The 25,744-nt window shown below is 46.3% G+C and overlaps 1 protein-coding gene across 1 annotated transcript in view; it reads right to left on the reverse strand.

The window, feature by feature from the left end:
- Positions 1-25,744, reverse strand: part of LOC113997171 (vascular endothelial growth factor receptor kdr-like) — a 131,973-nt gene that overhangs the window by 10,073 nt on the left and 96,156 nt on the right. Inside the window, exons 16-29 of the mRNA XM_027738810.2 lie at positions 25,534-25,640; positions 24,210-24,345; positions 22,856-22,960; positions 20,489-20,602; positions 17,088-17,176; positions 15,683-15,848; positions 15,034-15,131; positions 14,023-14,145; positions 13,805-13,916; positions 8,273-8,372; positions 7,581-7,686; positions 5,984-6,108; positions 5,656-5,734; positions 3,000-3,094 (exon numbers count right to left, since the gene is read on the reverse strand). Of these exons, the coding sequence (XP_027594611.1) occupies positions 3,000-3,094; positions 5,656-5,734; positions 5,984-6,108; positions 7,581-7,686; positions 8,273-8,372; positions 13,805-13,916; positions 14,023-14,145; positions 15,034-15,131; positions 15,683-15,848; positions 17,088-17,176; positions 20,489-20,602; positions 22,856-22,960; positions 24,210-24,345; positions 25,534-25,640 (1,555 nt within the window). The remainder of the gene's footprint in view (positions 1-2,999; positions 3,095-5,655; positions 5,735-5,983; positions 6,109-7,580; positions 7,687-8,272; positions 8,373-13,804; positions 13,917-14,022; positions 14,146-15,033; positions 15,132-15,682; positions 15,849-17,087; positions 17,177-20,488; positions 20,603-22,855; positions 22,961-24,209; positions 24,346-25,533; positions 25,641-25,744) is intronic.

Below are 25,744 nucleotides of genomic sequence, written 5' to 3' on the forward strand. Positions count from 1 at the left end.
TCAGAGAGCTCAGAGAGGATCAGCTGAGCCTCAGCCCACTGGTGCTATGGGCCTTGGGCAGAACCAGATCAGCAGTGTCAGAGCAGCTGAGGAGAACTGGAGTTGGTGGGGGATCGGACAACTGAGCAGATATCAAACCTTTTATAATTTTAAACAATAACTTGATTATAGAGTCTCTGGGAGAATTTCAAAGCAGTGCTCAGCTGCAGCCTGTTTAATATTACGAGCTGAGAGTCATCCCAGCATTAAATCCCTCTGTGGTCTCTGTGCTTCTCTGAATGCTGGCTCCCTTATCCCAGTCAGTCTTTGTCTCTCACTGCAGCTACTGCTCTGACTTTCTACTTCAGCTATAAAATGCTCAGAAATGGTTAGTCTGGCCTAAAAGCGGTCCCAGGCCCAGAGTATCAGATTCATCTTCAATAAACTCTTGACACTGACACTACATGGTGTGTACTGTTGGCAAGTTTTACACTCCACAGAGGAATGAATGCAGGATAAATAAACAGCAAGATTTTGGCAAAAATAATAAATGCAGCCACCCTGGTTTAGAAAACATGCTCAGCCTTTGAACAGTTTTGTTTTAGAAAAGAAAGACTTTGAAAAGGATCCAGGGTAAATGTTTTTGATAGAGACAGATACACAATTAACAAGGGTGACTTTATCTCCCCTGTTAAACCCACATCCCTTCTGACCTCTCCAGACTGTTCTAAATGCTTTGGAGGCTTGTTTTCCAAGTTCTCAGTGCAGGAGCACCCAGGGGTGTCCTGTCCTCAAACGAGAGGGCACTGGAGTGCTCTGCACTGGGTTCCAGCTGTTATCTGTGCCAATGACAGTCTGCCAGAGTGAAAAAAAAGGACAAAGAAGCTGACAAAATCACAGTCTCAGCTGGACCTCAAGCACTTGGTGAAGGATGTGGCCAAGAAAAACCATACCTCTGTCCATCCATCCCATGGGAATTAGAGCCCTGGGAATGAGGGGACAACAAACAGCTGCTGCAGGGTTTGCTGTCACAGCAGCTCCTTGGAATGGTCTCCCAGGGCCTGGCTGGCACACAAAGGATCAGGTATCTCATGCAAAATGGAATCCCAATGGAAGTGTGGGCTGGAAATGGGGAGAACCCAGCTGGAGGGGGTCACTGACCCCGACAGGGCCATGGCACTTCCCACTCACTCCCAGTGGGCCTGACAGCTGTTCAGGTGTTCCTGGAAATCTCTACAGAACAGGCTGTTATGGAATTCTGGTGTTTTTCTATACCTTGCTGGACGCTGATTTTCCTGAATTTCAGCAGAAAGCCTGGAAGGGACAGAGAGAGAACCTGCCTTTGCCAACTCTTCATCCAAGTGGGAGAAATGCAGCAGGGAGCAGCAGTCAGAGGTGACTGACAGGAATCTTTAAAAGGATAAACTGTCTCAGGGAGGTTGTTTGTGTGTGTATGTGTTGGATTTGTGTCAATGTGGCATCATGCAAAAAAAGGAGGTAAATCAGCCCAGGTAAAGCATCCCAGTAATGCAGCTCCTGACATTTGAGCTCCTGTTTTCAGAGCTAGTGCCATTTGGTCTCCATAGCAATGCCCTGTGCTTGCAGGAATCCTCTGCACAGCATCAAAACATGGAGCCAGATGCAGATCTCTGCTAATCCCACCAGGTACAGCCCTGCCACAGCGCTGGGACAGGGAAATGCTGCTGGACAACATTAGCCCTGAAGTCATACTCCTATCCAGCAAAATCCAGAGCATTTGCATGCTCCCTGTTAGTGTTGCCTAGAATTCCTCATGTAAACTTCTCCCTTTTCCTCCTCTCCTGCCTCCAAACATCCAGGAACCGATGGTTTTAAGGCAGCTCCTGCCTTCTGCTTTTCTCTCTGAGTGGGGCAGCCACTCCCTCCAAAACACTGGCACACTCTCCCCAGGCACTCTCACAGGAACTCTCCCATAATATCCACAATTGCAGGAGGGGTTTTCTCATCTATAATTTCTCTTTAATGTAGAAAAGTGGTGACTTGGTGTAGAACAAGGAACTGCTCTGGTGGGAAAGGTCACTGAGTTTAAGACAGAGGAAACTAATCCAAATCTCACCAACAGATTTTCAGAGGAAACTCCAGGAAATTCAGTAAAAGTGTAATTAGCTCAATTAACTGAATAGACATGGAATTCTTTGCTACAGAATCATTTCTTTTTTATATTTTGGGCAGCTGTTCTTTGAAATTCTACCTGTTGGCATTTTAATCAGTAAAATGGGTTCCTATTGTCAGGAAAGTGGAGAAGGCCTGTTTCACTACTAGGTCACCTCTCTGCCCGTGGGACTGTTACTGAAATACAAAGAACTGGGAGCAAAAACCTAAATATCTGCTTTTATTCTTCTGTGATTGTACTGTGAAGGGATGAACATAAAGGGATAAACATAAATAACCTCTGTAAACCAAGCTTGAGAATAGAACTCTTGGGATCCTGGAGGTGGTGGGATCAAGGGAGTTCTCTGCAAGACCGTCTTCACTGTGGTGATAAAATAAATGTAGCAATCTGGTAAATGTACTTGCTTTGCAGTGGTTATGCTATCCTTTATACTGTGCACACACCTCCCCAACTTCACTCATGTCCCACCAGTTGCACAGGTTCCAGTCCCTCTGCGTGTCCAAGTTAAATATACACTCTGGTATAATCATAAATGTTATTTCTTGAGTGAATAAATCAAGTTCTTCAAACTATGTTCCATCAGTGAAGGAGAACACTGGAAAAGCCCTCAAGAAACAGCTAAAATATGTATATTCTCAGCCTTTTTGCTCCTATCACTTGCCATTTGCAGAATGTTCTGCCCCTTGGTCTCCAAGTACAATAACCATGGTTTTTTGGTGATGGGGCTGAAATTCGGAGTTGTAACTCCTTTTAGCTTGTTGGGACAGTCCAGCAATTTCCCTTTTGGAGTCAGAAACAAAACTTCAAATTTCAGAAACCTTTTCTGAATGGAAGACTGCCTTTAAAAAGAGATGCCCTGAGTACTCACGCCAGAGCCATGATCCCGTAGGGCCAGGAACGGATTTCCAACCTCTTGGGGCTTTTGATCTCCTCTGACGTCAGCACCATCCCACTGTCCGACTCCTGAGGGGAAAAGGAAGGAACACCAGTGATAAACTGGGACCTGTGCACTGGGCCTGGTGCAGGGCCCACCAATCCTTCAGAATATTCCCTTCTCAGGGCCTGTGTTATCAGTTTTTATCCCGTTAGATAGATGAGAGCTCTAATGCTGCTCTGGAGCCCCAGAACACTTCCCTTGTTTCTGTGATGCTGAAACTTTTGATCTGTATTTGGAAGAAGCAGCCTTAAAATGAAAAATTATCAAAAAATAATGTGACATTTTCCAATTTGAAATTGATATTAAGCATATGGGTACCATGTACGTGGGATGGAGGTACAAACAGACTGAATTCAGAGAGAAAATATCCAGGAACTCTGGCTGGGTTCCTCCAAGAAAAAGCTCCCTAAATACCTCCTAAAAATACACTTTTAGGAACCCTGAAATTTGAAGGAAGTGGGAGTTCAGAAGCATTTTGCAAATCCAAGTGTTTTGCAAAGTTACAGAGCCTTTGGTTGTGGATTTTTTATGAGCCATCCAACAAAATTGTCCTGGTTCCAGTTAAGGTTGAGGTTGTGGTTCTGCTGCACTGAAAGCTGAGCCTCTAGGTTGCAGTTCAGATCAAGCTGTCCTTGTGCAAAGTGTTGTACAAGTTCTCAGACACCACAGTCCTCAATTTAAGCAATTTAAAAATATTAAATATTCTGAGGGGTTACTTTGCATTTGAAATCTTTTGTAATGCTGGACAGTTGCATGTCTGTGTGTTTGTCCAAACTGAGACAGCAAAAGACTCCAACATAGAAGTGAAACTCTAGTTAGTCTTATTTTACCAGTCAAACTAATTAGAATATAAAAAATAATCCCAGCAAACAACAAATAGCAAGCAAAAGCTTTTTTTTATAAATACTTCGGGCATATATCAGTTATTAATAAGATCAGTTTAGAAACTGGTTTCCAAAGTACAAAGTAAAATCCTAAATTAACGAGGTCTGTCAAAGCCTCAGTAGAACAATGCTTGTCTCTGGTTTTTATCTGGACTGTTTCCCTTAGAACACATGGTCCAGGAGCAGTTTATCTGAGGGCTGCTCTGCATTTCCCTTACACTTGTCTGTTAAACCAATATCCACAGGGACTGCAGATAAGTGGCACAATTCCAGGAAGGTGTGGTAGAGCACTTGGAGAGATCCTGGGCAACTATTTGAAATAATGACCTAATGTCTCTTAATGTCATGATATTTAAGATAATTTTAGCAACACAAGTGCACTTAATTTGTCCAAGAGCAGACCACACCATAATTTGGCTTTAAAAGATCCTGACTGAAATATCACATTTATTTCTGATCTGATGATGTGTTATTACCCTTTTTTTGAAACTTTCCCCTCTTCATGTAAGGACTTGCTTTAAAATTCCCTGAACAGGGAGCACTTGGGCAAGTGATGCTCGTACTGGCAGCAGTAATCTCTCACTGATACTGGATGGGTGTAGGAAAGTCTTTGTGTGATTTAGAGGGACAGATTTTTATCCTGCAGGAGGAAAGAGGCAGAGCCTGAGAAATTTCTGAGCCTTCTAATCCCTGAGATGCAGTGATAAACAGACAGAAATTACAGCTGGTAAAATGTCAGGGAATAATGGGCCTCAGTTTGTGCTGACCAGAGAACAAGTGAGCAGTGGACTCATCAAGGACATGAAATATGTCTAGGATAGGTTGGAGCTGGAGACTTGACCCTCCCTAAGGGGGCTGGCTCTGTCCAAGAGGGACTGTGAGTTGCTCCTCACCATCTGAGCCCTGCCCTCCTCCTCTGCCAGGCGCTCTCCTGAGGGTTCCATGCTTCCCTCCTAAACTTTGATCCATTTCAGGCATCCCTGGAGCACAGCGACTCCTCCTTGGTGCACAGACCGTGTCCCTGAGGCAGAGGGTGTGGGCAGCACAGGAGCTGCAGCCAGGGAGTACCTGAGCCATCCAGGGAATCCAGGAGCTGGTCTCTGATTTTTTTAAATACGGAAGGAAAAATAGAAAGAAAACCCCTCCAACCTGCAGTTTCAGAGGAAGCCAACAAGCAGAACCATCATTCTGAAACAAAACAAGCTTTTGTTTTCCCCTGGAGTGAAAATTAAACCCTTTAACACTCTCACTTTAACACTGTTCACTTTGTGTGACCAAGAGCAGGATCTTGAATCTTGGTCTTGTCTACCCAGAACTGAACACCCTCACCCCCACCAAGTTATTGGCTGTCTCAGCCAGACTGAATGTGTTCTGGACCCATTTCCCTCAAAAAGCCTCATTTAAATGAGCTGCCACTTTCCTATGGTGGAAAAACATATTGAAATATGTAATATAAAGGCCCTTGGCCTGATCAAAGCCAGGGGAATCACACGTGAGCTTCTCTTTAAATTATTTGTTAAGTAGAACACAGGTCCCTCTTAGTTGTCACGCGGACCTGTGTGTGAGATGCCAGGGCCAAACCTTCTGCTTGATTTAAAGCTGTTTCTTACCAAATAGATTTCACAAGCTCTAATAAGTGTTTCTGGGGCTGGTGATGAGTGATCTGTGAACCTGGTGGGGAAGGAGGCAGTCACCTCACTTACCTCATGCATCACTTTCTCCTTTTCCACTGGCACCTCATCAAATGTCTTCACACTCAGGGGTCTCTTCTTGCTGTTGTTACTGCAACAGTAAAGTGGAGGGGTCAGCCCCAAACCCAAGCAGATGCTGCAGCACGTGGTGGCTCAGTTACACCCTGACCCAGCTCAGCCTCCTGGACCAGTTTTCTTATTTCGTCCTTTGTAACTAATAACCAACACCCTGACAAATTTGTCTGACTCTTTAACCAGCACTATTGAGAGAGGACATCAGACAGTGCCCAGTTCCAGGGAATCCTTCCCTCCCTCCCACCCCTGTCTCAGTTTTCCTCACCCAGTTTCCACTGCACTCCAGCGATTCACTCCAGGGTTCAAGTTTTCTTCCACAGGGCAAGTTTTGGGGTTGGATTCTCCATCGGGACTCAGGGTGATGTTCAGTGGAATATAGTCTTTACCATCCTAGATAATTCATAACAGGAAAGATCACAAAGCTGGTGAAGTTCATTTTGTGCTGCATCTCAGTGTAAGAGGTTCTGGTGTTCTACAGAGCTTTACACTGGGAAAGGACTGGATTTTATTTCAATTTATCTTTATGATGTTTCTTCAAAGTGATTGTGATGTTCCTTACATCATTCCTACATTCCAGATGTGAGGCTATTCTACCTTCAGGGAGGGGCAGGACACTGATCTGCCTTTCAGGAAAGCAGTCTCTATACTGTCATTGCCTCTTAGGGAATTCCGAGGGACAGCCCTCAGGGACACCTAAACCCAAGTTTAAGCCCTGGAGAAGGGAGGGAGTGGCAGGAATTCCCAAACCCCTGGGGCTGACAGGACATGAACAGAGTTTGGAATTGGTAAAAGCACATTGCCTATGTGTAGACTTTTTGGGTTTGTTCAGCTTCACTTGGGAAGAGCTGTAGTTGGGAAGAGCTGGTCCTTCAAGTGGGAGCCTGGAAGGATTTTATTTCTTGTCCTTCCAAGGAATCATAACGAGCTCTGCATTGTTATCACCCCCCGCAGTAATCCCAGAAATGACTCTGCCTTTAAGGTCTGAAACTATTTGTCCAAATTTCTCTTTGCTTATTTTTTGTTTTTAATTTTGAGATGCAGTTAAGTGCCCTATTCCCTTATCATGATTTTTATGTCTCCTTAATTTACTTTGGTTATAGAATAAAACTCCTAAGCTCTTAATGTTGCAGACTGAGCCCTCTTCAACTCAGCTCCACTACAGTTGTTTACAAACAGGAAGAAGCTGTTTGATTTCTTCTTAAGCTGACAATTGCATTTCTGGTTGTTTTTAATGAAGAAGAAAACAACTGAATTAACTATTATGACATTAATAATGCTATACTGACTCTCAGAGCTTTAAACTGCATAATTGTAGAGCTCCTAAGAGCACTGGTGGACGTAATCTTGGAAAATGAGAAAGTTCAGGAGGTGGAGGAAATCAGGAGTGAAGTTGAAACCAGAAAGAAGGGAGGTGTGTGTGGGACAATGATTTTAAGATTTACTTTTATTTCTCATTATCCTGCTCTGATTTATTGGTAATAAATTGTATTTTCTGAGAAGGGCAGTGATGGGGTGGTTTGGTGGGCACCCAGACAGGCTTTACTGTGCTGGAATCTAATTAGAACTGTTGGTGAGATAAAGCACTGTTGTTCCTCTGAGGGGCAACTGGGCCTTTTTCTAATGAATGTAACTTTCTCCTGCTATGGGTGGACAGACATCAAGTTTTAAAACATAATCCCCTTTGCATAGTTACCATTTTCTTTAATCATCCTAGCAGCCTTTTTCCTTGTGACCTCTGTTGTGAGGTCAGAGGTAATCTTGGTGTCCAACAGCCTTTCCCTGCTGCACACACAGGTATCCACATGCACACACCAACACATCAACACAAACACGTGTGTCAGAGGGAGCCTGGCGTGCTGTACCTGCTGCACACTGGCCTGCAGAAGGTCTCCCAGGCGCTCTACGAGCTCGGTGAACGTCGGCCTCTCGGTGGGATCTCCATGCCAACAATCCAGCATTGTCTGGTACCTAGGGAAAAACCTCAGGGATTCAGAAAGGGAAAGGAAAGAAGCTTTGCTTCCAGACTGTTTCATTCCCCTGCTGCTTGGTTTGGTCAGTCTTTGGGTGGTTATGGGTTAGGACAGGCTCAGATCTCCATGTGCTGGAATTCTGTTCTAGTTCCCCCACGGGATGGTTTTGGCTTCCATCCTTCTGCCTCAGCTGAGCCTTCAGGCTTTTTGTTTTCACCCAACTTCAAATCTGGCTGCTGGGCCCTGTGATATTGCTGAAATAAGTCATGGTTATGGATGCTGGGTTTCTGTTCCAGAGCCAGAAGTCAAGGCAGACACAGGGGTCTCCTTTACGGAGATACAGGAACTACAGTTCACATGGTGGACCTGTTCATCTTGTTGTTGGCAAAGGTCAGGCTGACTTGGCCTGTCCTTGGCATTAGTCTGTGCTACCAGGACACTCAAGGTATGAACAACCACAGCATTTACTGAAAACAAAATACAAAATAGCTGAGGTGCCCTTCCCCCTCTTCACCTGAACACAATCAAGTTTTAATACTTAAATGACACGTGTCAGCTCTCAATACACGAGCAGGAGCTCTTACACTTCTGGGGTGGAGTACTCTGGGGATCTCATCCGGGTCCCTTCCTTGAGCCGCCGGCAGAAATCCTCATCTATCTGCACTCCAGGGTACGGGGAGGCACCTGGGGGAGAAATGAGAGGCTTCAGAGTGGCACAGTCCCTCTTTCCCAGCCCAGGGAATTAAAGACAAATCAGTGATCTCTGCTGAGCATCTGGGATTACCCAGAGTCTGGCAGCAAAAGAAGCTTGAGCAAAGAAGTTGCAGTTACCTCCCGTCTACACGTTCTGCTTGGAAACCCGTTACAGACTCACTCTGTCTCTTCAGAGATTTCAATCACAGTGTGTCCTCCACATTTGTGATACACCCAGGACCACTCCAAGGTAAAATAGGGCAGAAGAGAACTAAATTTTATTAGTCTGAGACTTTAAATGACCTCTTGGTCAGTGGTAGAGAAGTTCCAGCTCATTCGGTTGGTTACATTCAATAAACTATTAGCCTGCCAATCTCCAGCACAGAGTGAGCACACAGCGTCAGTCAGTCCTGCTCATCCTGCCTTGCCTTGGAATCTCTGGCCTGGCTGGTGCAGAGGGAGCTGTGGGCACCTGGCTCCTGCAGAAGGCCCCGAGAACCTGCAGTTCAACCTCAGGTGTGGAATTGTGCTTCACCAACTGAGTATTGTGTGTATTATCCAGTCCTACAGGCAAAACTTCCTTGAAAATGACCTTGCAGCTTTTTAGCCTTGTTTGCTTCTTAGAGTGTGTGTTCAGAGTGTCTTCAGGGCCACTGCAGTGTCAGTGTGAGTGTTACTGTCCCTGAGAGGGCAGCTCGTGGCAGTTGTTATTGTTCTCAGAGGTAGAGCACTCTGAAGGGACCAGTAGCACTGTATTATTGCACAAAAGTTGGCCAAAAGTCGGCCAAAAGTCATGAACATGAATAAAAAAGTCATCATTTGCCTGTGCAGATGGTTCTCTACAGAGAAGGGACTGGCGTAAATGCATTAAATGTGCTCCTCAACTAATGAGCTATTCAGAGGTTATGGTCTTTGCTGTATGACATCTCCAGTGCTCCATAAATAAGGGGAACAAATATATAGTTTGGGAAAGTGCTCTGGCATCTGAGTCATCCAGACCTCACAGGTAACATTCAAGAGAAGTCTGTGCTGAAGTTTGAAAGGTTACTGAGCCTGCTGGGACAGACCTGAAAGATCTGTAAACTTCCCTCCCCTCCTCCTCAGCAAAGGCTTCACATGCAGCACAACCTTGTCTTGCACATTCTAGCATCCAAAAGCTGGATGATGAATTTGGAAACAATTTAATCAAGTCTCAGCATAGAGGATTGAATGGAATCTGGATCTGTATCCAGCCCTCGAGGAATCTGTGTATGATCTACTGTCTATAACATTCCTGCATATTTCCTGCTATTTTTCCCCCCATTTGGAAACACCATCATGTGCTGTGCACTTGGGGGCACAACAAGCACACCAGAAATCCTTGGATAAAAGCAGCCAAGAGGGTGCCAAAACGTGGCTGCTCCAGAATTATTCTGCTCCATGAATCTGCTTGCTCAGTCTGCAGAGCTCTGCATGGGGAGCTGAGATCCTGGCAGCTTCCCAAGAGGGCACCTCAGCACAGCAAACAGGCTCCAGTGACATCCAAGGCTCAGGGATGCTCAGCCACAGCACATCTGAAATTCCTGGATGTGCAAGGAGCAGGTCACAGTACTGGGAGTGTTTCCAGGAGTTCTGTAAGTTGGAGATAGTCACTAGCATCACTTCTGCTTTATATCTGGATCTGCCTTCCTAGATTTGCCTTTCACCTGTCAGAATAACCTGGTAATCCACTGTTCAGCTCACATGGCATCACCCATTAGCCAAAGGCCTCAAAACAGGCTCCTACCACCTCCCAAGATCCCTGTGAATAAATAGACAGATAGAAATTGTGGTGTCACCTTCCCACAGTGTCCCAGCCACCAAACTGCTGCCTGTGCACCTCTCTTGACTTTCACTTGCTTGTCTTTGCATCTGTGCATCTGTACAAACCCTGAGAAGGGACTGGGGCTTCCTGAACACCCCTGTGCTCAACAGGGGTTCAACAGCCTCTCCAGAGGACCCTCACTTGGTCTACCTGGCTCTACACTGTCGATGACCAGGGGCAACACCACAAACTCCCCTCATTAGAGAAGAGACGGCCTTTTTCATTGACTGCCAACCACACTGTGCCACTGTTGTGCCATGGTGATCATGATTTCCGTGGGGAGGACCTGAATGGAGAACTGGGAGGAGCCGAATGGAGTCAGGCCTTGATGAATGGCCACAAGACCATTCCCAGTGCAGAAGAAACCCTTCAGTTTGTTCAGTACCACTGGCTAGACCTGGCTCAACAATTATCCTACTGATAAGAATTAATCCTGCAAATACAGTGATTGGGATGGAGACCTTGAGGGCAACATGAGAGAACGGGGTGAGGAGGGATGGAGAATTCCACTGGAGCTCACCTTCTGAGTGCTCTCTCTTTGGTTACGTCATTGATCATATCAACTGCAATGTGTTGGTGAGAGCAAATACAAGGAAGGTAAAGAAGAATAATAGTGACAGGACAAGGAGTAATGGGTACAAATTGGAAGAGGGGAGATTTAGGTGAGATATTAGGAAGAAATTCTTCCCTGTGAGGGTGCTGAGACACCGGACCAGGTTGCCCAGGGAGGTTGTGGATGCCCCAGCCTTGGCAGTGTTCAAGGCCAGGTTGGATAAGGCCTTGAGCAACCTGGTCTAGTGGGAGGTGTGTGGGATGGGGACTGGATGATCTTTAAGGTCCATTCCAACCCCTTAGCATTCTGTGGTTCTAAGAACGATTTTTGATTGCAGGATCTCTTGGTAGTTTATATTTTGACTGGTGCTGGCTTTCTACCAGCTGGAGGCAGCTCAGATCATAAAAGCAAGGAACTCTCCTTTTTCCACTTCCACTCACCACTGCACTTCATCTGCACTATGTGATACGCCTGATAACTTGGATTTGGGATGCTGAGACAGCTTGGGAGAAATGTAGGTTGAAACATGTGGTGTGAGGTCTACACATGATGTTTTCCTCAGGGAAAATCTCTTCCAAAATGCTCAAAGATGTGGCATGCATTGGATATGGGAGCCCTCTTTTGATCTTGGTTTTATTTTAGTAGGATAATAAGATGCTGATGTTATACGAGCAGGCACTGCTTGTTTACATAATTATCTCTGATTGCTTTTTGAACAGTGCACATTGAAATTCCAGGAGACACTGACACTCTGCACCATGAGTGATTTCAGGATGTATTAAACATTGCTGGCACCACCTGACATGAGGTGTGCTGACCCCTTTGGAATAATTTAAAGCTCATTGCAAACTCAGCCTCAGATGAAAATGAACAGTCTCTCTCAAGCCCTGATTTCCCTGTGTATCACCAACATGGATCCAGCCTTTCTGGAGGAAGCCTGTTGTCCTTCTCTCAGCTCCTGCCTCTGGAAGGACACATGACCAAACTAAACTCTGCAGTTTCCTAATCAGTGTTTTTCCCTTTTTTAGAGGGTGCTAAGTCTGTGGGACCCAGCAAAAGCAGCACTTGTAAATGGGAGCCAAAACATACCCTGTAGCAACGACAAACAACTTCCATCCCTTGGCTCTCAATGATCTGTAAAACTTTTATATAAGAGAATTCAATCAGTGACACAAATCCTTAATTAAATATTTATCATTGGAGCTGCAGATGTGAGCAGTGCCAAACCACAGGCATGCCTGGATGATCTGTATGAAAAACCCTCTCAGAGAAAATGACTGCTTTTGAACCTGTGCCACTGAGAGAAAAAGGAGTTTGTGACCTACGTCATCCCAGGGCAGAGGCTGTTCACGGATGGCAGCCCTGGCAGGAGTTTGGTAGGTTCCTCTGAATTCAGAAGAGCACAGTCTATTGTGCCAGGAAAACACCTTCATTAAGAAAAGACACTATCTAAAATTAAAAGAAACCAGATGAATTGTTTTTAGAAACTAGATAAAAATAGAAGTGAGTTTCAGTGACTCTATTTTTTTATTTGTATTGGTCAGGCCAAATGACCTGAAAGTCACATCTGTTAAAGTCTGTCAGGACCTTTGGGAATGATAAAAAGCCTGTTTCTGCAGTGCCTCTTGCCACTCATCAGTATTCAGTTCCTTTGGTTCCCTGGAGGTGCCCAATGCCTGTTTCCTCAGAGTATGTCTCTGCTGGTGCATCTTCCTGAACAATCTGTTAAAAATGGGGCACCGCTCGTGCTTCTGGAGCTTTGCCTTTCTGTGGTGTTTCAAAGCACCTGCAGCAGGTGATGCTGTTACAGAGCCACAGAGGTGTTACACCAAAATAACATCACTAAATAAACAGGACTGAGCCCTGGAGAAAGCAGGAACTGCCACGTGTTTTAACCATTTGAATGTGAATTTTGTGTGCTGACATGGACTAGAGGAGAGTACAAATGAAAGACTTGGACTGAAAGCAAGTTGTGATTTTGCAGTCAGCCCTAAAGAAAGATTAGGACAGAAACAGCTCCAGACTTTGCATCTTGACTTGGCATCTTGAGCCCGATCATTAATTTCAACTGATCCATGAACTAAAGATAGGAGATTACAGAGTTTGCTTTAAAATCCAGCATCTTAAGCTGACAATGCTTCTTGTTCTCTTTTGTCTGCAAATGCTGATTAAAAAGCCAGAGCTGACATTCCTAAATTCCCTCAGGAAAACAAAACTTGCCACTCTGCAAGGCAAATCTGAGAGCAGCAAAGTCCACCTGTCTGTGAGGCTGCTTGTCTCAGTTTCACAGCTTTATCTGCTGGACAGGAACCAGATCTCAATGAGATTTCTAACAGCACCCTGGGATGAAATCTGTAGTACATAAAGAACTCCATTCCTGTTCTTTCAGCAATGTTGTGGCTTGCAAGCGATATGGGCACAAGAGTACGTGGTTCTACCTGTCCACTGCTAGAAGGACTCAGGCAGAGCCCAGCACTGGTTCTCAGATCAGCCTCATGGTAGCTGCTGCCAAGACATTTTTCTTACTTAGAAAATCTTAGATTTTGTGGGGAAGATAATTAAGCTGGGATAAAACATCATGTGGGCAATCTCCCTTGTGTTCCACGGGCTGCCATGAGCAGCATCAGCCCCCTGTGCCCTCAGCATGGGGACCCTCCAGCCTTGGGCCCGTGGGGGTTCCTGAAGCAGATTTCCTCAGGAAAATATGGTTGGATGGGAAACTTCTTCATTGCTGTCAAAGAAGCATCTCACTTCCCAGCAGCAAGGGCTTGTTGTATCTCTGGGTTCTGTTGCTTTCAGTGGCTACAAATGTTAGGTCCAGGATTTAGGATTTTTGTTCCCCCCTCCCCAGTGTTCACGGTTTTCAGGTGGAGTTCTCACTAACCTCAGCCCAGTGGCTTTATTTCACACCTGCCTTGCACTGTGCACTTGTCCCAGCTGAAGCAGAAATGCTGCTCCACATCAGCACCTTTTGTTAAAAGCTTTTCTTAGCATAGGAGCCATAAATTAGGGGAAAATCATTATTACCTAGAGAAAATATTTCCCAGAGCAGCACTCCAAAGGACCACACGTCACTCTGCGTTGTGTAAATCTTGTCAAAAATAGCCTCTGGAGCCATCCATTTGAGTGGGAGCCGGGCCTGGACACCAAAGACACAACGGGTTGCCAGGGTTGCTGTTACTGATCCACCCAAGCCCGTGGGGAACAACAACTTGAGGATAACAATTCCAGCTCCTTCCACTTACATCTCCCTTCCGTACATAGTCGGGGTCTTTATAAATGTCCCTGGCCAGGCCAAAGTCACAGATCTTGACCACGTTGTTCTCGGAGAGCAGGATGTTCCTGGCTGCCAAATCCCGGTGGATGCACTGGAAGGAACGAGGACACAGGGGATCAGAGGGGCTCCCTGCCAGAGCTGAGAGCAGGAGAGTTTCTTTGGGAATGGGGAGATAAATGACCTGCTGTCGTGAGCAGGTTAGAGAAGGGAATCTGTGAGGGAACCTGCCCCAAACATTCAGTTCCATGCAAAGGAGAGAATTACTCGGGGAACAAGCCAATATTGCAGGTAATTCTCTGACTTTCACAGTTATGACAAGACAAAGGGAGTCCTATTTTCTAACTAACTGGGAAAATTGGGAGAGGTCAAAAAGCAGCTGCAGCTACATTTGCAAATGCAGGCCCAGGAGTGTGTGAGATGGGGGTGACTCTGCTCGGGATTCCTGTGCTCCCTGGGAGCTGTGTCAGTGCAAGCCCACAGTTGTGTGCACACTTTGGCACGTGTATTACATTCCATTTACAGAAAAGGTGTTCCACAGGCTGCAAACATCCTTCCCATTGTATCCAAAAGAGGTGCTAACTGCTAACTCTCCAACACTGCTGACAAGCCAAAGGAATAGCTGGATACTCCCCTTCATTTTTCAGTAGTGCTGTTGTTGATCACACTAGAAGGACCTTTCTCTACAAGAAGCCTTTTCTGCATTTATTTATGAGGCAGTTCCAAGAATTGTCTCACAATCTGTATTCAGCCTTTCTATCTAAACTCTCCTGTTACAGATGCCAGTCCCTGCAGCCAAGAACATGATGGATATCCCTTCCCAACCCCTTCACTGCTACTTATTGCTTAACCACCAGAGCCAACATGATCTCCAAGGCTTTAATAGAAGAGCAAAAAGCAGATTACTCAGGCTCAAGAGCATGTTTGGGTTTCTCCATATCAGATACTCAAGGTTCTGGGATAGAAGTGTGAATGAGCTCACTTTTCGGGAGGCGAGGAACTCCATGCCTTTGGCCACTTGGAAGCTGTAGCAAATCAGATCCTCCAAAGTCAGGGGCCTCTTGTACAGATCCTCAGCATCTAGGAGAGATCACAGACAAGGCAAAACACTGGAGCAACAGCTCCAGACCTCGGTGGCACTGGTGCCTCTGGCACTCTGTGACTCCAGCCCTGCATCTGAGTGTTGGTAGGAGAGATCTCTGCTGGACCTGCAGCTCTGGGGTAGGAACCACTGATCCAGAGGCAGAAGATCAGATGATTTAACAAGTTCTAGTGCACATTAATCATGTCATTTAGCTATGGGGAAAACAGCACCGGGGGATAGGAGTGAAGAAAACTTTACAGAGAGTGAGTGAGGAGACTGGGAAGAGAGTGGCCTCACAAATCTTCTGGTAAAACATTGCTATTGCTTCTCTCACACAACAGAAGCAGCTTTTCTATGCAATTCATCACTGCCAACCTCTTTCAGTGAGAAAGTTGGAGTGGGGAACAGGCAAGAGGAAGAATTTGCAACTTCAGGAACAAACCAAGCTGTGTCAGGGCTTGTTAAGTGTGTGACAGCGTGTGTGGCACTGGCCAAGTAACAGAAACTTTTACAAGAAAAGATTTGGGATTAGGTGGGTTTTGTTTACCTTCTTCATCATCTTCTGAGTCGCTGTAACTCTTATCTTCAATAAATCCTGAGCTGGCAGAGCTGCCTGTGCTGGCTACGCTCTCAAGGCGCCTCTTGATCAGTTCAGTCAGGTCACTGTTGGACTCATCCAGACTCTTCTCTGCTTGGTCAGAGTTTTCCTGGGACTAGAAATAGCATAAAACTCATTTGTAGCTTTGGTTGATGCAATGCCTGAGGATTCAAACTATGGAACAGAATGGCATATGGAGAAAATGTCCTCTGCAGATGAGCTCCAAACATGTTTGAACATGATGTTCCCTGAAGAGCAGAGCTAAGGAAGCCTGGTTTCCTACTAATACAGAACCTCCCATTTCACTGATTGCAATGCTGCCCCAGAAAAGTGAGCTGGGAGCTGGCTGGGGGAGACTGAGAGGTGAGCAGAGAGATACTGTGGTTCTGTGCCTCTTGCTTTTCTTGGGAAGGCATCATAGACCAGTTCAAGGCACGTGCATGATGTGCACTATGTGTCTGTCTCACTCTGTCCTGGGGAGGGAGACAGAACCAGCCCCTCAATTCATCAAGGAAACAATGGTGAGAAAGAAATTCTGAGTGCCTGTACCAGGAAAATCTCCTGCACTCACGCAAAGTACCTCACGTACTTCTGTGCCTGTACACAATGGCTACAATAATAATAATAATAATAATAATAATTATGGATTCATCTGGGAAAATAATCTTGGGAGGCTCCAGTTTCGGGCAGGGCTGGGATCAGAGAGCCCTTTCCATGCTGTATGTTCACAAGGAAGAGGCAGTGCCATTCCCTCCCCAGCGCTGACTCCTGGTCTCCTGTGTCCACCCCCTGTCCCAGCCCAGGCTGTGCCAGCCCAGATGTTTGTGTGGATGCAGAGAACTGTTGGAAACCAAACCATTTGGGTAATTTTAGTGCAGACATGTCCTTGATCCAGGTCCCTGCATCCAGCACAGACTGGGCTGGCACGGGGGAAGGGACAAACAGAGGATGGGAATGAGCAGATGGTGGAAGGATGAGCTGCTTTTAGTGGGGGGCGTGGACCTGGAAACAAAAATCCCCAAACCAGGCTTATGTTTTGGAGGGTTCACCTTCTCCTAGTTCAGTTGAGGCCAGTTTTTCACTACTACTTGTTGCCCGCCTTGAGCTGGGGGTAATTCCCTCTCTCCCTCTTAGGTGCACCATGGTGCTTGGGTATTTGCAATTACTTCAGAGGATGGGAGTGAGACCCTGCAGAGGAAAACATTTTCTTTTCTTGCTTATACAAATTGAAATGTGGTGAGAAAATAAAGTACCCACAGAAATGCCCAACAGTGTCAGTGCAGAAAAATCCAGCCTGTGTCCATGGTTGTTGATTCCCTGCCTTGGGACTATGAGAAGTGTATCATTTTCTTACCTTACATGCAATGAAATCTCCCCGTTTTCCTCTTAAATAGTTGGACAGATTTCCATATTTGCAATATTCCACTATGACCATTAAAGGACCTAATAAAGACAGTGAGAATCAAATGAGTTTTGAATCATTGCAAAGCACATAATTCTAACTTATCCTCCCAAAACCTCTTCAAAATAAGTAAATACTGGCATTCTTATGACACAGAGGAGAGAAGTGACACTCCAGAAGGACACAATTAGTAGGGATGTGGAGAGAAGGGAACACAGTGCTGATTCTTAGTTTTAGATGTTGGCATTTATTCCTTATTTATCAAATAGGAAAATTCAGGATGATCAACAGAATGTCCAGTCTCAGATGCTGTGAAGGTTGGTTTTCTCTGTGCATAGTCCATAGCATGGAGCAGCTTTCATTTTCTCTGCTGGTTTCCCAGTTGTTTGTTTTCAGTGGAGCTGATGCCATCAGAAGAAATAAAAGTATGCAGGGCCATAGGCAGATCTGAATCAAAAGTTGCAAAAATACTTAGTCTGAAGTTTTTGGAAGCCTTGAAAGTCCTCTCAGTTTCTTCCTTTCTTCTTTCTGTGCAAACTACTGTAGATTTAGTGCAATTGCTGCTTTTGTACAATTATGCATGTTTTTAAGACCTGCTTGAAGTGCTTTTATGTTGCAGTGTGAGCTATTAGGGGAGGGAAAAGCTGCATTCTCTACCTTTGGCAGAATCACTGCTTTTTGTAGTCACCAAATGTAAGATAAGGTGAAATCACAGGACTGGGATGTGTATAGACAGGGATTACTATCCACCCCAAGCTCTCAAACTTTCATGTCCAGAAACTTTTTTCTGTGAAGAACACAGAAAGGTCTGTAGTTCAGACTTAGGAGCTTGAACTTCAAAGGAAAAGGACTGGGAGCTGCACTTGGCCTTGGGGAAGGAGAGCTCTGGGCAGGATTCCTGACTGGATATATCCAACCTGGGCACACCGAGCCTGGACAGGATTGAGGATGAGAGGGGGAAAGGAGGGAGCAGTGATCCTGGGAGAACCTGGCTGCTGCATCCCTCTGAGATAGGGAGAGCACCTTTTGGAAGTAGATGGTCCCATTAACAGGGAGATGGTGAACCCCTGCAGTGAGAACCAGCAGCTTGCCCATGACACTGTATTTCTGCCTGGCTCTGTACCTGCACAACCCCGTGGTTCTGCTGGGCTGAGCACACACCCTGGGGCTGTCCAGGAGCCCCAGTTCCTGCTGACTGCAGCTGGAACATGTTCAGCCCTGGGAAAAACCACAACTGGCCCCAAATCCGAGCTGCCAGTGGTGCCAGTGCTGTGCCCAGCTCTGCAAGGCTCCAGAGCTGGGATCTGGCCCTGCTCAGTTCTGAAGGACCCAAATTCAAATGTCCCTCATGGGCACCCTGAGGAAATGTAGATTCCAAGAACAGCTGTGAAGCTCCACTTAGTGATTTATTCATGTTTTTGAAATGCTTCCTAGACATGGCCTCTCTGTATTTTGTTTCCTCATTGTGAAGCATATACTGTGCATTAGTTGTAACTGCTCAACATCAGACACCCTGCCAAAGTGTTAAAAATTTGTTATTTGTTATGATGTTAAAATAATATATGTGCATACTTAATATCAGTGTTCACCAGGAATACTGTTCCATGGTTACACAAACCCTGTCAGGGAAGGAGAGAGAGCTGTGTTCTGCAATGGTTTTTTAATGGTAACTCCAATCCCTGCCTGTCTCCAGAGCTCAGGGCTGTTTTCCTTTGGTCTGCACTTGCATTGCTCAGAGAAAAACAAAGCAGTGCCTGCCTGGAGGCTCCTCCGTGCCCTCTGCTCCAAGGACTGCTCTCCAAAGGCAGCAGAGGTTTTCCCTGGCACCTGGCAGGGAGGAATGAGGGTCACTTCCCACCCGGAGCGCAGCTGGGATGGAGCAGGCTGGAGAACGGGAAGCGGAGGGCCCCCTGGGAGAAGGTGTTTCTCAGAGCCTTAGATCAGTCCCTGAGCTGTGTCCGGCTGAGCAAGGGGAGCTCTGGGGCTGAGTCGGTGCTTTGGTGAAGAACTTCTGAGCCCTCAGTCCTGCGGCCACGTTTGAGGCACCTCACTGTCCTGTCAGGGGAGGAGAATCACCAGCATCCCTAATGTTCCTTCCGCTCTACTCATAGTTCCAAGCAAAGGCTCCTGGCTCCTGCCTCTCATCACAGAAGATGGAGCTGGAAGGGACCCAGAAGGATCACTGAGTCCAGCTCTTAAGTGAATGGTCCATATGGAAATCAAACCTGCAACCTTGGTGTTTTTAGCACCATGCTCTGTCCAAGTGGGCTGAACCCTAAATCCCTCCAGCTGGAGCTGCCCATCCTCCCATACAAACTTTTGGGGTCTGCAGTGCTACAACAATTCCTGCAAGTTCCCCATCCCTGGCTCCCAGATTCCAGCAGTATCTGTGGCTGCTGGTTGCTCACTGCTCCCCGAGGAACTGGGAGCATCTTGCTGGAGGGAAGATTTCTGCCCTGGCATCCAACCAAATCTACCTCACTGAGGTTTTCTTTGTCCCCCGTGACTGGGCATGTTCTTTGGGAGATTGATAGCTCAGATGGCCACAGATGTGTGCACCGTCTCTGGCGCTGTTTCCCCTTAGTTTATTTCACTCTGGGGTTTTTCTTCCCCTTGGGTCACCTCAGTCTGTCCTTTGGGGGTGGTTTTGAAGGTTCAGGGTCAGCAGTGAAGAGTTATCCTTGAGAGCTGCTGCTCCTGAAGTTGAAGCATGGTGAGAGACAGGGATGGCGATGTGGGAAGGGATGTTGGAGTGACAAAGGGCTGAGATTGATGGAGCCCTTTGTTTAAGTGCACTTTGCCACAGACCCTTTGTATGCTGTCAGGCCAGTCCTGCCAGCTCAGCCCTATGGAAGTCCATGTTGTTGTTGTGTCCAGCTCAGACCTGCCCCAGCCTTCCTGCACACCAAGCAAAACCTGCCCCTGTTTGCCCAGAGAGGGTGAAGTGCCTGGGAAGGGAGGAGGTCTCAGTGAGCCAAGTGCTCAGCCTGGTGCATCCTCCTGATAAGGCAGGGGAGGAGAGGCAGGAGAACCTTTGAAATGACCAGGAGTGCCTGTCGGAACAATTGGGCACCTAATTGCAATTCAGTGTCCTGCCTCCCTTCAGGCCATAATCCCTTTTGTAAACAGGCTTCCAGGGAAAACAGAGAAGTGACACTATGGGTTGGGAGATGTTCAGAACCCTTGATGAGGTGAGGCCACATTCTGCAGTAGCAGAAGCTCCCCTGTGAGCAGAGAGCTGGAAATGTTTGTGCTTGCATTAACTGCAGACTTGGACTCCACCTCGGGCACATCCCAACACCTGTGTATCTGAAAAGTGTTCCTTTGCTCCTGATTTACGGAAGACTTCTCACCTCCAGCTTTGGTGCAGGCCCCCAGCAGGTTGACTACATTCAAGTGATGTCCTATATGGATGAGGATCTTCAGTTCAGACATTAAAGCCTTGCATTCATTAGTAGTTGCACATTCTGCTTAAGATAAACAGGAAAAAAAACCATCTTTACACAACAGGATATTTTGAACAGGACACAGCAAGATCCTGTTTATACTTTGAAACAAAACCCACCCAGGTTACTTGTAATATCTTTGCTTTTCAGACTCAAACAGATAATAATTCATCCGTTTCATTGTCTGCTGACCTTTATGAAGTGGGATAACACTTTATCTTTTGGGTGCCTCTTCCTTTCTCGAGCTTGGGTTATGGAGGGTTACTGTCCCTTCCCCCAAACCAGATCCCTTTGCAAGGACTCAATTTTGCAAGCTTAGCAAAGGATCAGCCAAGCCCTCCAAGCCCCCACAACCCATGGGAAGTGTTCCTCCATCTCTCCCGTGGCTGTGGAGCTCAGCAGGACTTCGGTACAGTACCTCAGAACTAAGCAGCTCTCCGCTGCAGGGGATGGAGGAATCCACATTGTGTCCCAAAATGTACAGCACTACTAAATCCCAGCCCTGTAAGAGCTTATCAACCCTAAAATAACTTTCCAGCAAAGATGGGGGGGGCATCTCTGTGTGTGAACCATGACCTCGACACTCAGTGAAGCCCATGGCCAGTCACACTGTCCTTTAGGGCAGGAGAAGGTTGTTCAGGTGCCTTGTTTTCCCTGCCTTCTATCCAAAACTTCCACAGTGTATTTTAAGAGAAGGGGCTGTGTGCTTTTTCCTCTGGTTTTGCCTTTGAATGATGTAAAATTTAAATATGAGGAAACAGTTATGTAACAGATAATTTCGTGTGACAAGTGTAACTTTATCTGTTTGCAGAATCCTCCACAAACAAACTTTTCCCCAAACGGTGTCATGAAGAAGGAGCTCTTCCAAGCCCAAGATTTCTCCAGTCAGCAGTGTTTGTAGCTGGGTGTGTACATGGGTGATATCACTCCTGAATTCCCCTGGCAGGAGGTGGAACGCACACCTGACAAAATCTGAATGGTGCAGCCTCACAAGTGTCTCAGATAATCTTGCCCATTGAATTTTAGCCTTCAATCCAGAACAGATACCAGCCCATTGCATGGAAATGACACACAGTGCTGGAATTGCAGAAATGCAGACATCTCCAGAGCCTTTTTTCCCCCTGAATGGATTGACTGACACTAGAGAATCTGCTTTATTCATGAAAGTGATGAATTATGGGCACGTTAGTTGGGGAGGGACAGATGAGAGCAGGAGGCAGCTGCCTCCACTGGGGGGAGGGAGGTGTAAAACGACGGGGGATCTGGCAAATGATTTGCTGAATATGTGCTGGCAGGGTAGAGCTGGCATGAGGATCAGCTGGGAAGCACAGCATGGAAGGGAATGAAAACCCAGGGCTGTCCAGGGCAGTAAGTTTTGTATGGAGATGGGAATGTGTCTGGATCAGGGGCTTCTAGGATATTTCAGGGATTTCAAGATGGACATGAGATAGAGGAAACAACATCAGGAGAGATGATCTGAAGGTCTGCTGACTAAAGTAGAGAAGGGAGACCAGATTCCAGGGAGTTCCAGACAGGTGATAAATGGATGCTTTTGCAATTTCAGAGAGACAGGAAGCAGCAGAGCATCAGGAGAGGCAGCTGGACACAGAAGCCAAATCCTGTGGCAGTAGTGCCGTTGCAGGGGTTAGTAGTGTCATGCAGCAGTGACGGAGCAGTGTGGGCCAGGAGCAGCCACCCGGTGAGCATGGATTGGACTTTGGGAAACACCCTCAGTGAGCAGTTAAAGACCCTGACCCAGGCAGGCCATGTGCATTTATTCCCATGCTGTCTGCAGAGCTTTGTGTGCAAATACAATATGGAAGAACAGGCCCAGGTTCCCCCTTCCCACCACTGAAGGGTAAAAGCTTTCCTTAATTTCAATAATTGCAAGCAAGATGTCTCTAATTCACTCCCTTGGCATCGCTTTTCTTCCAACCCCTTGAACTGTTCTACATCTGGAAGGGCTGTGATGGCAGCTCAGATCCAATTTCAGCCTATCTCATGTAGTTACACTCCGTAAGCTGTTTCCCTCCTAACCCCCAGACCTGGAAGCTGCTGTTTCCCTCCTCTAGGAATACCAGCCTCAATCAGCAGCGCAGCACGGAGCCCGCCTGTCATTTCCTCCACGTCCCAGCACTGCAGGATGACTAATTGCTCCCACATGGAAACCCAATCCCTCCTGAACACAATGAGCTGGGGAGCTGAGAACTGGAAACCTCATTGCCCGCAGGTCCCCCGAGGAGTCCGGGGGGGATCTCAGAGGGATGGATGTACCTTTGAGCATTTTTACGGCAACTGTTTTGCAGGTTGAAGATTTATCAATGCCAAAAGCAGACGCCTCCACCACCTTCCCAAAAGCACCATGACCCAGTGTTTTACCTAGAGGAGCAAGAGTCAAGAGTGAGCCCAGAGGACCAACAGTCTGGATCAGGAGGGAGGGGAACATGCAACCTGAGCTGTGCAAGAGATCCCAGGCACAACACACAGCCCGACAGGCACAGAAGCTGGATCACATATTGCAGCATATGGATATATAGGGGGGGATTTATATCCATATGGCTTTGATGCGATACAGGACGGGATAGAACAGAGGAGAATAAATCAATCTGCACTCAGCTGAAGGCAAGGCTGATACATACACATGCCCGGAAGGTAAAAACGTTACCTAGGGCTGTCTTGAAGCCCAAGAAAGTCAGAGTTTGGGTGGATTGTGGATCCCTGATCTCTCAGGAATCATGAAGAGAGCCAGTTGAGGCACTCAGGCAGTCACAGCCCTTTAACCCTTCAGTAATTGACATTGATTTGAGGGCAAAGCTTTACTAAATGGAATTTAAGATTATATTTTATGTTCTCTTCCATTTGAATTGTCATGCCTGTGTTACCTGGTGTGCTCTGAGGGCTCTGACCCCCAGTGCAGCAGAGTGCACCGGGCATCACGGATAGTCTGACTTTATGTCCCACCATCATCTCAGCTTTTGTGATTTTTGTCTATCTCCTTCTTCCATGTTTTCCAGCTGAAGCCCCAAGAGCATACACAAATACAGATATATTCCCCGCACTCCTCAGATCACACAGATGTTACTGTTTAGTTATACAAACACAACTTGCTTTTTACATTTCCCTGCTCCATCAGCCAGTAAGCTGAGCTGGTAGAAGAAAATTGGTTCATTTTTTCATGCTAGCTCTTTACAACTCAAAGCCAAGTTCAGATGGTCAATAAGGAATTGATTATTTGATGAATTGATAGGTTTCTTCAAAATAAAATTCTCTGAAAGACTGTGACCTTTTGGATTGACTTCTCTTCCCCTTTTCCTCTATGGGAATGAAACCATACTTTCGGCAGGGACAGCACCTGGAAGTACCTTTCTTCTCTGTCGATAGTTTGGCTTCACTTTTCCAAGGCAGAAAAAGAGGTGCCAGCTATTTTGACATAGTCAACATCTTTCTTTTCCTTACCACCCTTGCTCCACCCTCCATTAAGGACGATCCTGAGCTCTGTGATCCTTGATCCAAGGATGTAGTACCTTGGTACTAAAGGATAGGCTGCTCCTGGGTTATACAACAGATCCACTGGAATTGAGGACTGTTAGGAATCCTCCTTCTCCAAGAAAAGCCCCAAAGCACTCACCCAGCCTCAGCCTGTCCCTTGGGAACTCCCACTTGCTGCTGTCGTAGGGAAGGCGGTCGCACTGCTCATCAAGAGGCATCTCCTCCGGATCCATGATAATGGACAGGTATCCTGTCTTAATATCTGTGGCATCGGGCTACAAACAGGGGGTGCAGAAATTATTCAGTGTTTACCCTGCAACTCTGATAGGAGAGAGCTGAGGGATGTCTGGGGAGTTCCCTGCACTCCAGACTTAGCTCTCCAATTTATTCTGAACCATCACTCCAGCCTCCTGCCTCTCCTTATTTTCCATCGATGTTTATGTGTGCCTGCCACTCATGGCTGTTGGGAAGAGTCACTGATTGATGCTGGTAAACACTCTGAGGACACAAAATTGCTGCCTTCTACCTGTCTCAGTGAAAGGAAATCAGTGCTTTTCCATGGGAGCTCCAGGAGTTGCTCTTCCTGGTGCACTAGAGAGCATTTTGCCATTTTTATAGTTTATATATTTTGTTTTGCAGTCTTGATTCTCCATAGCTATCCACTTTGTGGCTATTGCTTATTACAATTTAAAATGGGTGGAAAGCTGGTGGAATCTGCTACTTCTGATGCTGCAAAGAGAGAAATTCTGCTTGGATGGCTCCAGTGAGGGGACTGGCATGGGGGTAAAATATAACAGGAAATTCAGCATTGTCCACAGCTCAGTTAAACTGAGGTCAAGGAGGAGAACGTGAATTTAATCACTGTATTTGCAATAGGAGGAGAAATCTTACTCAAATGTTGGAGACCAGCACTGGGACTGTAGTCTGGTGAGATTTAGAAGAGAGAGCTGGGCTTGCCTCACTGTTTGCTGTTTGGTTTAGGAAAAACAGACCTAAATTCCTTGGAACTTTACTGCAAGTTTACTTTCCTGAGTCACAAAAGGGAGGTGAAAGAAGAGCAAGACTGGCAAACCAAATAAGCTTTGTGGTTTGAGCGCATTTCCAGGATCTTTCTTGAAACAGAGCCTCCTTTAATATCTGTGTTTCAGAAACAAGTGCTGAAGTCAAGCCCTCATTTTAGAACGTATAGGATTGTTTTTTTGTTTCTTAATCTCACAGGCCAGTTTGACTCATGAAGAGGGAGGTGCCTGATTTTATGGTACCAGAGGAGTGGGTAGAAACCTCACAAGTGCAAGGGATGTCTGGAGAAGTCAGTGGACTGCCAGCAGAAACCTTGAGCTGAATTTTATAGGGACATTTTGCCCAGTTTTCTACCATCTGTCCCAAACATTCATCCCTGAACTCTGATGTTACACATTAACTTGAGTCTGATCCCAGACTCTGTGCAATGTAGGAGCTCTTACTTTTCTCAGTTTCCTGATGAAGAGGGTGAGGAGGAGCCAGAAGAGAGTGGCAGCCAGCCCAGTGCACACCAAAATGATCACTTCGATGTTGGATTTCTCCTCAGAGCCTGCAGGTTAAATGTACGACCACATGATAAACACAGTCCATGACTGAAGAACAGTTCTCCTCAGCCCCACAGAACATCTGCACTTCCCTCAGGCTGGGCCTCAC

The sequence above is a fragment of the Pipra filicauda genome, unplaced genomic scaffold, assembly GCF_003945595.2.
Source record: "Pipra filicauda isolate LSUMZ 115617 unplaced genomic scaffold, ASM394559v2 scaffold377_size797966_pilon, whole genome shotgun sequence".
In the NCBI taxonomy this organism is placed as follows: Eukaryota; Metazoa; Chordata; class Aves; order Passeriformes; family Pipridae; genus Pipra; species Pipra filicauda.